At 33.6% G+C, this 13,831-nt stretch overlaps 1 protein-coding gene and 1 long non-coding RNA gene across 2 annotated transcripts; both read right to left on the bottom strand.

The window, feature by feature from the left end:
* Nucleotides 1-2,599: 2,599 nt before the first annotated feature.
* LOC114371073 lies at nt 2,600-3,329 on the bottom strand. The gene is made up of 3 exons (XR_003658003.1): nt 3,252-3,329; nt 2,837-2,955; nt 2,600-2,712 (listed from the first exon to the last, which is right to left on the bottom strand). It is a non-coding gene; the product is annotated as an uncharacterized LOC114371073 (long non-coding RNA).
* Nucleotides 3,330-9,587: 6,258 nt separating this feature from the next.
* On the bottom strand, nt 9,588-13,081 carry LOC114388587 (protein CYPRO4-like). Its single transcript, XM_028349156.1, has 2 exons — nt 11,535-13,081; nt 9,588-10,126 (listed from the first exon to the last, which is right to left on the bottom strand). Exons 1-2 carry the CDS (start codon nt 13,056-13,058, stop codon nt 9,839-9,841), a joined length of 1,812 nt encoding a protein of 603 aa, XP_028204957.1. The 5' UTR covers nt 13,059-13,081; the 3' UTR covers nt 9,588-9,838.
* Nucleotides 13,082-13,831: the final 750 nt, after the last annotated feature.

Here is a 13,831-nt window from a genome sequence, read left to right on the forward strand (position 1 = left end):
GTCACGCTACGTATATCATATGATTTTTTATTGATAAAAGGGCCAAAAGGCCAAGAAGGGAAACAAAATTAACGTATGCAGTGGCTGCAGAATCAGCCGCCAAGGGTAGAGACAAAAATGTAGGAGGAAAATCAAATATTCTACATTCTGTTTTCTTGGTAGGGCCGTGAGTAGCTATCAGTAGAGGAATCATCTTCCTTGCAAATATACAGTGTTTATTAGCTCATTGCAAAGACTATTTTTTATTAATTAAGTAATTTCATACAGTGATTAATATATTAAAACTAAAATAAATTATTTGAATATTATGTGAGTTTAATTCTTGATAAAGATAATTATTAGTTAAACTCTACTTACTTTTAACTGAATTTTAAATTAGTTTGAATCTTTTTTTTCTAATAAATTAAAGGGTTTAAAAAAATTATTTATAGCTTAACTCTGTCTGTTCCTTTAGTCTCTTGAAATTTTATTTTAAGTATTTCAATTTAATTTTCGTTTTTAACATGTTAAAACCCAATATTAGGGCAAGGGGTAAAGAAAAACAAAAACGATAAAAAAAACTTTTTTTCAGCAAAGACGATAATTAAAGTTGCGAAAGAGTTATACTTCAAATGTCCTATTAATTTTTTCAAATGTTAAAGACATGAGATTAGGTATAACTGATATAGAGGGGAGGTAGTCATGAAATGAAATAGTTTTAAAAGGAATTTTAAAAAGCCTGCAAACATTAATTATCCTCCACCCTTTTTTATGAACAAAATCTTATTCATATAGTCATAATATTTATGTGAGACTAGATCATGTTAAATTATGCGAGATAATTAGTGGATTTCTCTCTCTCTCTCTAATAGGAGTATTACTAAATATGAACATGTGATAATGTTGTATTCCTGTCTAGTGCAAAGATCAGCACTACTAAAAAAAAGGCCTTCTACATCGATTCTAATGACCATTTTACATCGGTTATGACGCGTGGTAGTAGATCCTTGTCGTTGAATGACAACATCGGTTGAAGAACCGTCTTAGAATTGTGAACATTCTACATCGATTCTAAAGATACAAACGATGTAGAATTATCGGTTTTGCAGGTATAACCGATGTAGAATGTGGACATTCTACATCGTTTGCACTTTAGAACCGATGTAGAATGTGGACATTCTACATCGTTTATACCTTCAGAACCGATGTAGAATGTCCACATTCTACATCGTTTATACCTCCATAACCGATGTAGAATGTTGTTTTTTTATTTATTATTTTCCTGAAATTTTTGTGGCATCCTAGTTAGGTAATATCTCATATGAGACTTAATTTATAAACTCATGATAACAATAGCGTTTTTTAATAGTGTTTTTTAAATGTCCATAACATGATAACAATACCAATCAATCAGTACACAAACTAAGGATCTATTTATGTTAAATTTATTGATTTTTTAATTGTTTGTTTGAATAAACCACTATTTTGTACAACAATAATAAATCACTATTATTTAAAAACTGCCATAGATACAAAATAACTCCCATTTATTTAGTGATCCAATATAAAAATCTTCCCATTATTATCGAGAAAAAAACTTCCCATTAATAATTAATAATATATAAAAATTAAACTAAAAATACAATCTAGTTAAGAAGAATTTCTCAGTAAAGGGAAAAATTCAAAAAGCTAGAGTATATCTCGAGATATTCCTACACATGGCAAACAACTAGAGTATATCTAGAGTCCTAAAGGGAAATTCAAAAACTACAGCAAGTGATTTCACGTTTTGTTGTAATATTTTATATATATATATATATATATATATATATATATATATATATATATATATATATATATTAAATATCAATTGAAAGAAGACTTTGTTTAGATAGGAATTGACAAAAACCAGCATTGTACAATCACTTAAGGCTAAGAGTGTCACCTGGAAAAAAACATACTAACATACTGCAGCAAAGTTTCTACAATCAGAAATTATAATGAAAGCTTTGTATGTGTATATATATATATATGAGCACAAGGATAATAAATAGATTGCAAAATGAGGATGAGAAAGCATATATGGCAGAACTTTGAGAGATCCAAGCAGGTATAATATGAACAAAGACCAAATAAAATAATAAATATAAAGAGTTGCAATATATGCTTGGCAACATTGTGTCATTATGACAATTGGCAATTAAATTAATTGATTATGTAAGACAAAAAAATAAGAAAAAGCAATTGATTCTTGGATTTACTAATGTGCCATGTGCGGGGGTATTCATATGTAAAGGCAAGTCTTGATTCTTCATGTAAGAAAGCCAAACCTCTAGCAATACCAAGGCAGATTTTGTGTCTTTTTGGCCAATCCAATTTTAATCGAGATTCTCCACTACCTTCGTAAAGTAAACAAAAATTAGCTAGATAACAATATCATTTAGTCATATATATGTTAAGATTGAAAACTAAGTCATATCAAAAGCAATCAAATTAATTGATTATGTAAGACAATTATTTACCAAATAAAGCTTGTGCAAGGCTATTGTTTTCCATATATTTGTATACTAACAACAATTGATCTCCTTCAACGCAACAACCATAGAGTTTAACAAGACAAGCGTGCTGCAAGGCTGAAATCAAGCCTATCTCATTTATAAACTCACGATTTCCTTGCTTTGACCTAGATGAAAGCATCTTGACATCTATTATCGTGCCATTTGATAAAATGCCCTGCATTTGCAAAATGTTATATAATTTTTATGAATTTCTAAATTATTTAATGATTCATCTACACAATTACCATAGATCATTCACAATAATTATAAGGTGTTATATGTAATATCTTGTAGGATACCTTATAAACAGGACCAAAGCCTCCTTCTCCAATCTTGTTGGAAATATCAAAGTTGTTAGTTGCAACTTTGATTTGGTGCATAGTAAATAAATTCGTTTGCAGATTTAAATCCTTTAACTCTGACAATAGAATAAAACCGAATGAGATGTCTTATGTATCTTGAGAAAATCTTTTGTCATTGATAGTCTTGAAAAAATATACATTATTTTAGTTACCAAAAAATATACTAAGTTGGAATAAAAAAATTATCCATTTTTTCTTTTATCTTTGATATCCTAAGTAGATGACACAGATAAAGATTTAAAAAAAAAACTGAATTATCAAAATTTAATAGAAAGCTAGAATTAAAGGAGAACTAACTAGTAAAATTAAACGTATTTTTATAGTTGGTTACTTTATTCTAGATCATCATCACCTTTTGCTAATGAATTTCTTTTCCTAATATAAATTCTCCAACTACAACCCCTGCAGACGTGCTGCCACCTGTAGAATCTGTTTCAGCATTGCACAAGAGCAATTAGTGTCATTTGGTACTTCAAATGTAAAATTAGAAGAATAAACTCAAAGAGACAAATCAACTAACCACGAGTGACAGATATAGCTAATATAAGAGGACCATATATTGATTTATATGGGATAGCATTTGTCCCTTTCCTAGCCCAATAAAAGCGAATCTCTAAAGAGTTATTATTCACATAAGCAGGAAATGGTATTTTAATTTCCTTTCCAACTCCTCCTGCTTCATATGCAATATTGAAATCCTTCCATACCAGTTTTATCTGCAATATTTCAAATCCAAACCCAAATGGCTTTTCACTTTTATAAATGGTAAAGAAAAGAAGACAAGCAAATATATTTCAAATCCAGTTTTCTCATTAGTCAGCACGCACAAGCATAAGAAATCCAGATAATTAAGTTAATAAAAAAATGGTAAAGAAAAGAAGACAAGCAAATATATATCTCAGCAAGAATAGTCTGGAAAGCATATATATTATTATATTGGTATGCTTACAAATACCACGAGAACCATACTTATGACTAGGCATAGGCAGAGGATAAGTAATTGTTATTGTTGTTGTGCACTGATGCATGTAATGCCATTGGTTACAATAATATGGCACCATTTGAAGAGGGTGTTTTCGAGAGGGACGAGGTTTCTGTTCTGCATGAAGACGTAGTAAGGGTAGAGGTTGAGCATTAAGGGGGAATTTGTTTGAGAGAGGAAATGGATAAGAGGGCGAATGAAGGTTTCTAGGGTTTGGTTGAAGAAGGCTTGGGAGGGAGGGAAGGGGTTGAGGATGACGGAGGCGGAGTGAGGGGTGGAAACAAAGACGTCGTTATGGATATTGGAATAGACGAGGGCGGCGTGGAGGGAGCGGAGGGCGGGGAGGAGGAGGGGAGGGTGGAGAGGACCTCGTCGCCGAGGGAGACGGCGGCGACGTTTCTGCGGATCCAGGAGGTGGCAGTGGTGTTGGAGGAGGCGATGGCGAGGAGCTGGTTGTTGGGGACGCTGATGGTGACGTGGATGTGGGTACCCGACAGGGCGCGGAGGATGTCGGGGTTGGGGTCGTAGAGGCGGATGTGGGTGATCTTCTGGTGCATGAGGAAGTTGACCAGGTGCGACATCGAAGCCATTGACCGCCATTGGCATGCTGTGGAGTTCTCTCGAAGCCAAGAGACTTTTGGTTTTTCCCTAAAACGAGAAGCGCAATAGATGGAGCTTAGAAGCAAGGACAAAATTGTGTAGGCCCGAAAAATAAAAATTTTATTTTATTATTTAATTTGAAATCAAAGACGGTCATGAGTAAAAAACGCCCTCGTAACTGTAAATACATTTATATCAACGACGTTTTTTATATAACCGTTTTTAAAAAATTCCATTTAATTTCAATAATGTCACCGCTTATTTTTCTACCTCAGTTTTTAAAAACCGCCTTAAATTTAATGACGTTGAAAGGTGTTTTTTCAGTAGTGCAGGCGTAAAAAAAAACTAATAAATTGTTAATATAAAAATTGAATCTCTTACAAATCTTATTGTTTATTAGATAAATATATTTTTATTTTTAAGTTTTCAAAATATTAGTTTTATTTTTTTAATTAGTATTTTTTATAAAATATATAACAGAATATAACATATATACTAAAAAGATAAATATATATAATGGCATGTGCTACTAACTACTAAGAAAAAAAAATCCAGTGAGAGTAGTTAAACAAATAAATCTATTCCATTTTAGATAGTTTCTTTTAGATTTTTTTTTTATCATTTACAAGAATTTTCCTTATAGAAGTACATTGTATAATGTGATTTTGAATAATAGGGTTAGTATAATATATACAAAGTGTCAACATAATATATTTCCAACAATTGAAGTTATAGTGCCTGGGGTATAAAATAAAAAAGAAGAATAAAGATATTGATTTTATTTTTATCAAATGCTAATAGTTATTTTTTTTTTAAAAAAAATCATGACTTTTTCTTCCTTTGATTCTCCCTTCTCCATGTGATATTTCTAAATAAAGATATTGGTATAATATTTTTAGAAAAATTTCAGACAATATCATAATAATATACTATTATTATTAAAATAAATTCTAATCACGTCAAATTTAGAAGTTTTTTTTAAATTGATTTAAATATCTTTTTCATACATGAAAAATACGTTATTTTTAAATTACTACTACAGATTCATTTTTGGTCAATTACGTACCTGAAATTTTTTTTATGTTTCAATGTAGGACCTATTGTTAGTCTCATTTTATTAAGTGATGATGTGACGGATGAAATATCACATCATCAATGCCACGTCATTTTTTATTATTTAAAAAAATTGAATTCTCCTTCTTCTCCTTCTCCAACCAAAAACAACCCCGCGCCACCAATGTCGTCCAACCCAGCGAAAGCCACGACACAATGCACTCCAAGTGTTACTACACGGCACCTCACGTGCGTTGTAGTTGATCTTGAAATTCTCCATGCAAACTGTGCCCATGAGAAACTTGGTTACTCCTTGCGATAAGGGGCAAAGAGTGCTTGGGCCGAAGGAACCTAAAACGATTTCATTGTAGTAGAGTTTGAAGTTTTGTGTTTCAAGCAATACAACATCGTTCATGTCACAGAGGACGATTACTAAGTTAAAGGGGGACCCGTCGCCATGCGTGATCAGTGCAAGTGAGGAGGGGTTTGGAGCTCTTCTAGGAAGCCAGAGTTACAATTTGGGCAGAGGAGAACGACATTGTTTTGTGGAACCCTAACAATGTGGTTGTAGCAATAGCACCAGAATGATGAAGGTGTGGATCTAGGGTTGGGTCAGTGTATATCCACTTTCTGATGTGCAATCAGCTACCCTAGTGTGAGGGTTGGATGACAAGGATGGTTTTTGCGAGAGAAGAGAAAAAAAGAGAATTAGATTTTTTAAATAATTTAAATAATAAAAATGATATATTATTAATATATTAGTGATTAAATTTAAAGATATGATATTTTATTTGACATGTCATCACTTAACAGAAAAAAATTAACGATAAATATTATATTAATATAATTTTTTTAAGTGCATAATTAACTAAAAGTGAAATTCAAATAATAATATAAAAATAACTTATTTTTTTGCAAATAAAAAACACATTTAAACCTAAAAAAATTGATAATAATAGTTGACAAACAAATGTCAAATTCGCTGAAACCGGTATGGTCTTATTGATTTAGTTACAGTTTTAACGCTACTTTGACGTCCACGGAAAGGACATCTTTATTATTACGCCACACTCATTACGTCATTGTTTATCCAAAAACAAAAGTATGATTACGTCATGCTCAATCAGTACTCAGCAGCGCTGTGATACGGATAGTTGACAAAATGGACAACGGAATATCGCCTCCATCTTCCTTCCTATGGATATGGTTTCTTTAGGAAATAAATCATTAAATCCAAAGGAAAAAAGCGAAACAAAAAGAAAAGGACAAATTTATTAAGTTCACTAAAAATAAAATAAAATAATTAAAAAAAATTTAAAACACAAATTATTTATATATTAATAATATAAAACAATTTTACACAAACATCTCATAACAATATACTAACATCCTGATAATTATTAATTTTTATAATAATTATTATTAGAAGATACATTAATAATAATTTTTAATTAAATGATAATATAAAAAAATTACAATAACAATACATACATATACATGACTATTAAACTTTATAAAATAACGTAAACAATACTAACAAAATAATGAGATATCCATTTCAAAAAAATCAAGAGATATGAAAAAACAAAAATAATTTATCTTTTTACGTACAAAAATTGCATTTTTTTTTTTATCAAAGTGGGTCCATTAAATAACGAACATTTAAAGGCTGTGGTCCAAAACAATGATATATCGAAGACAAAAATGATTCATGGTCAAATTTTTAATGGGGTTCATAGTATCGAGGAATGAATTGCATTGAAAATTCTCAAATTTTTATATGATATCAAGTCGACAAACTGCCTTCCATAAAAAATGATATTTGCGTCGCTGAATATGCCATGTCCTTGTGTATCAGAAAAGAGTATTCATGGACCCAAAAAAACGAATGGATTATTTGCTAATCCCTACGAATTAGTGTGTTTGGATAGAGAATTTTAACTGAGAAAAATAATTTATTAAAGAATTTGAGAATTTGAATTTCCGTAATCTAGAATTTATTGTTTGGATGTTTTTTTTGTAAAGAATTTAAATTTTTGGAATTTTAAACAACTAAAAATGTGGAATTTTAATTTTCTCCTAAAATGTGAGAATTTGAAATTATTTTCTTATAAAAGGATCTTCTAAAACATTCGCGTATTTCCTTACTAACTTCATCATCTCTTCTACCTAAAAATTCCCGAAATCCTTAAAATGTTAAAAATTCTCGAATTTAATTTTTTTTATCCAAACATAAAATTTTGAAAATAAAAAAATTTTAATTGAAGTATTTAAAATTTTTAGAATTTAAAATTTCTCGAAATTTTAAATTTTCTCATCCAAACACACTCAAAGGAAATTGTTATTCTCACTATCAAAACATTTGAAATCACTCAGTTACGCTTAGTTTTATTTCCCCACACTCCTCCCCTTCCCCTCTCTTATAGTCTGAACAATAGAAACCAAAGTGGATGGAAAAAAAATGAAATGAACAATTAAATTTTGTGAAACCCATAATTTTTTACTCTAATTTCACTTTTCCCCCTTTCTATCAATATAAAAATATGAGTTTCACATGATTTTATTATTTATTTCATTATTTTTCATCATCTTTCACCTCTACAAAAAGATGATTTGTTCAACTACTCTTCCCACCCCAACTTTTCATTTTCATTTTCTCACCCCAAAAAACTCCACCGCCCGCGTCACTTTATGCGTCGTCTAAGCATCACCACTTCGTGCCACCCCAAAAAGTATCCCATGGCAAAGTTGTTTTGTAATCATCCTCAATTGCTTTTTGTACTGTCCAGGACCCACAAAACTTACGTGAGATCCTATATGACACTTATAGACGCGTGCCAACCCTTCACATCAGTCCTGCTACAAAAACCTGAACGCTTGACCCTTAGCAGCTGGGCTTCTCAATAAACATGTTATCTCTAACCTAACTAATATTCAAATATATTTGAATATTTTATCTATTGACAGGTATTCAATGATTTATAACGTCACATTATTTACAAGGTACGATTATCTTTTACCTTTTATCTATAAGCAAATATTTATCTCTAAGCTCTCGACTATTATATTATCTATAAGCCGAGAATTATCTACAAGGCTACAACAGTCCCTATAAACAAAGATTAACACCCTCGCTCAGCTACTATAAATACAGGTTCCATTAAACTCATTTACATGATTTGCTCACACACTCAGCACATAGCAACAAGTCTATGCCTCTATCTCTTTCGCTCATACGAGCTCCATTATAACATATATTTGCTTTTTTTCTTAACTCATATTCTTACTTGAGCATCAGGCTCCTTTATTTTACAAGTCCCCTTCTTGTCAAAGACAACTCTCCAAGCCGACGTGTGAAGTTTGGGACCCCACTCAACCAAGTCAACCCTAATGTTTCATGATTTTGGATTTTGATAAGAATACTTTCAAAGGCTGGTTTTGGGTTTGTGTCAAACTTCATTTTCATATTTTCTTTTTTGATTAGTGGAATGGTTTCGCAATTATGTGTATGGGGTGTTTAATTTTGATGTTTTTAGATTGAGACTATTATAAATGTTAGTATATTTTAGTCTTAATACTTTAATATTTACTGTTTGATAATATTATAAATATTGATATATTTTAGTATAATAAATTTTAACTTAAAAAAGAATGAGAAAAATTTCAATTATATATATAAATATATATTATTTAGGCTCATGGATGAGTCTCTTTATCCTAAACAAAAGTAACTTTTTTTAATTTTAAACATTTATAACAAGAATTTATTAAAAAAATATCTTAATTCAATAGAATTATATTTTTTCTAACGGGCCCAAAATCTTATTAAAAAATAGAATAGAATTATATATAATTTATTTTAATAATCTAAAATAAACAAAAGAATATTAAAATAAGTTAAAAAATGTTACGAGAACTATAAATCATCATTTTTAAAAACTAAAATAAAGTCCTTATGTCCGTAATATGCACAATACTGAATCAACCATAATCCTTTTATTGCGATCAAAAGAGAAGGAAAAAAGTAAAAACTACAACGGTGGAATTGCCTGCCTCTTCTTCATAAGCAATTAATCCCTTTTTTATTATTATTTGTAATAAAAAAAGGACAATTCAGTCTGCAAACCCAAACTTGTAATCATAAAGAGAAAGAAAATACATCCAGGGCAACCTAAAACTCACTGTACAGAAAAATAACAGCACCTCAGACTTGAATACAAGCAAATACATTGTTCAAACTTCAAAGACACTCCTAACACTAGAAATAAATTTGAAACCTTTAAAGAAAAAATGTAAACAAAGGTTTAACCATGTCGCTTTCCAGACAGGCTGATGGAGCTGACTTTCATAGGAGTAGCCACCACCAACGGAGCTTCTGGAGAATCACTAACCGCAAATTTGTCGTGCATAAACCGTGATTCTACAATTGACTCATCCTTCAACACTATCTTATAACAGTAACAGCTCTTCAGCCCTTCTTGATTCCTGTAACATTCATGTGCACTGTTCTTCACCCGCTGAAAATCCCATATCACACTAAACTTGCCCACAGTCGCAACGAGGTGGCGTTCTTGTTTACCATTCTCAGTGACCTGAAAGACAAAAACACAGGTCAGATACTTGCAGGTTGCTGCAAGGTAATGGACTCGGTAAACTACTAATTATCATCAGTTTACATATATTTTCTAATTCGTATCACATGCAAGTATGTAACATTGAATAAACAAGGAATTCTATCTTGAGAAGCATACGCACTATCCATACATATAGTTCACCCACCAAATCCATAGCCCAATTAAAAAAAAGCTTGTAAGCATACCACCTGATGTAGCAAACTTTGAACCATAACTCATTTTTTCTACCTGCCTAAAGCTACATCTTACAATCTACCCCATGGTAATCCCATACTTGTTTGCACCCCTCACATTATTCTTGAATCCCTTTCGTGAAATTTTTTAAATATCCTCCCACTACTTAATGCTACCCATTATTGTTTATCAACCTATCATTTTTTCAATCTGCTACTTGAACGTTTTGCTCCACCAGATCAATTTCATAATAATGCCATCTATGCTCTGACATGGATCACACAACCTCTATACTATTATTATCTTCAACAAAATCTCTGCACTTTCACCCCCAGTTTCATACTTAGGATAGAAATACTCAAAACAGTAAATAATCAGTAATTTACTTTGATTAAAAACGAATGAGTTGTTTTCATCAGCATCTAAATACAGAGTATCCAACTTTATACATAAAAAAATAAAATAAAGATGAGTCCTAAAACCCAAAAGTAGGTGCCCCAAAACAATGGAAATATTCAAAAAAGACATGCTAGTTTATGCAATAATTGTAAACTATGTAGTTGATTTAAACTATTTGTTAATAATTTCCATAGATCAAACATTATAGAAAAAGTTTGTTTCAATATATTTGCGGAAGCGTTATTACTTTACACCACCAACAACTAAGGTTTTCCCATGAGTTTGTCTACAAGAATCATATAATGCCATAATATTCTATTGTAAATCATATGATATCTATAAACAAATTATTAACCTCTATAAATCCTTTTTAATGGTTTATACTATAGTTTTTCTCAATCTTCCTCTACCTCTCTAGAGATTTGACTACCCTCTCTGTCTCTTCTCTAATCTAATCTCCTTACCAAGTCTTCTCCACACATGTCCAACCACCTAATGCAAGATTCTACCATTTTTCCCATAATAAATGTTCTCCTTATTACTTTTTCTCCAATCATTCATCCCTAATCATACCTCGGGACGTGTAAATATTCTTCCATTTTTTTTGTAAAGGGATATGCCAAAAAATCTAGGTTCACCAAGATCATCAATCAAAGACAATTAAAAGCACAGTAGTGTGAAGAGATTAACAAAATTGACATATACAAGTAGCTGCATGGATAAGTATCAAGAATTAAAATCATAATGGACATACAACAAGTCAACAACAACAACAATGGCGAATCAAACTTACCCACGAAAAATGGCCACTGTGAAACTTATTGTTCGCACCAGCCAAATGCGAATCCAGAGGAGTCAGCTTCAAGAGCCTCGGAGCAGGTATCCTGTTCCCCATTCTCCCACTAAACCCGGTCTTCGTCATCCCATCTTTATCCGTAAACAAGGTGCAAATGAGCACCAAGTAAGTATCCGTGGTACCAAGCACCCACTTGCCATCATAGGTAACATCAACACTAGTAATCGGCGAACAGAGACCGGGAAACGCCGTCTTCGCCATCCTCATCGAGGTCTTCGAGTACAACCTTATCTTCCCATCAAGAGACCCCACGACAATGGACCCATCACCGGTGGTCGCAAAGGACTGAAAGTTAGACCCTGCGGAAAACTGATGTCCCTGGCTCCAATGCAAAACAGGCGAAGAACTCGCCGTGGCAATGTTCTGAACAATTCCCTTTCTATCCCTCATGTCCCATTGACACAACCGGTTATCATCCAGCCCCAAAAACGTTGACTCCGAAGGGTCCAACTGCGACCCTTTGGTGTCATTGGTGATATCCCTCATTGTTAAGTCAACTCCGTCTTTTCCAAACTTCCACTCCGTAACAATCTTCCCCGTTTCAATGTCGAGCTGGTGAAGCTTCGAAGCGTGGGGCTTTCCGTCTTTTAAGGGACTCATCAGCATCATGTTCGTTTCCGCACGCATCAACAAAGCCTTGTTCGGCGTGGCGTCACCGCCGGCGAACTTCACGGCGACGCCCTTGCCGTGGATCCCGCGGTTGAAGTTGCGGTACACGTGGACGCCGGCGTCGTTCACCATGAAACTATTATCCAACGCGCCTAGGGTTAGGGTTTGGACCCCACCGTTCGCGGCCTCTTCGAATTCCTCCATTAGGTCGTCTCTCCGCCGCGAAGGCGACGGATCTGCGGCGAAGGCGTCCTCCCAGACGGAATCGTCGGCGGCTTCCGGCTTCACCCAGCCGATGAACTCTTTACCGAAGATTTTGACCTTGTTTTCTTCCGTGCATTCGATTCCATACACGTTCTCGAAGACGCAGTTTTGAAATTCAGTGACGAATCGGCGGTAGGTGTCGTCGGAGGGGAATTTGAGGGCCCAGACGCCGTCGGCTACGAAATCAACGCGGCGCTGGTCGCCGAACATCTTCAATTGCATTTCGGAGGAAACCCTAGCGCGGACCTTGGAACCTACAGTGAGGAACCAAACGGCGTCGTTTTCGTCGTCTGAGTCTTTGAGAAAGGCGTAGGAGGTGCGTTTGTCGGAGAGGATCCACTTAGCGTTGGGAGTGGTGGCGCCGATGTGGAGGTAGAGCTTAACAGCGTTTTGGGGAAGTGATTTTGAGGAGGAGGAAGAGGGCGTTTGGTATTTGAGTTTTAAGGCTTTGAGTTTCGCATCCAAGTCATCGAGCTCGGTGGAGTGGGTTTTGGCGTGTTCGTAGTGCTCTGTTTCTTCTTCTTCGTGTTCGTAGTCGGAATCTGAGTCGGTGACTTCGAGGCCCTCGCGGCTCGGAGAAGTGCCCATGGAAAATGGAATTTTTGAATTGAATTTGGTGGGGATTGGGTTTGAGATTAACGGTTTTATATCGGAGCTAAGAGGAGCTTTTGGTGTTGAGGTTGAGTGCCTTGCTTGGGAGCTAAGCAAGGAGCCAAGAGTTTATTTAAAAAAGTAATGAATTTTATTTGCATGGATGGCTTTTCAGTATTGGGTTTGCGTTTGATACCCGCCGCCAGGGTGTAGCATTGGTGTTTGCTTACTGGCCTGAGTCGCAATTGAACGGACACCAACGTGAAAGGACATTCAGCATGGAAAATGTTGGATGATGGTAAGACATGATTGAAGTGATGGGTGGAGTGTATAGATTCTTCTATTTCTTAAATGCAATGAAGACTGTATTTCGACTGTGATACCACCAACTTTCTTTGCGTCAGCCTCTCTTTTTTTCAAGAAACATTATCTTTCTTGCTTTTATGTTTATGTTGTCTCATACTTTGTGTTGTAGTGAAATCGCCGGAGCTCCAAACATACATGAAATTGTTTTTATATGCATGTTCATGTAGGGCTTGTTAGATGGGTTGAGATTATTTTTGGACATCTCAAAATTGATCTGTAGTATGGTTCAAGATGTATTAATTAATTTAACCGTTTGCTCATTTGAGTGAAAAAGAGTAAATAAATTAATACTAAAATAATATGGAGCTCACACTTTTATCATTTATTTTAATTTAAATTTTTTTATCTCAATTCATTTTTATTTTTATTCTTTTTGTTCTATCGAATATATCCTAAGATGTAAC

Source organism: Glycine soja, chromosome 2 (genome assembly GCF_004193775.1).
Source record: "Glycine soja cultivar W05 chromosome 2, ASM419377v2, whole genome shotgun sequence".
NCBI classification, from domain to species: Eukaryota; Viridiplantae; Streptophyta; class Magnoliopsida; order Fabales; family Fabaceae; genus Glycine; species Glycine soja.

Bases quoted from the DNA above. Each gene is read 5' to 3' on its own strand.
- LOC114388587 (XM_028349156.1), bottom strand. From the start codon at position 13,058: ATGGGCACTTCTCCGAGCCGCGAGGGCCTCGAAGTCACCGACTCAGAT. The intron at 10,127-11,534 runs GTAAGTTTGATT...TTTGTCTTTCAG, and splicing joins ACAGTGGCCATTTTTCGTGG to GTCACTGAGAATGGTAAACA.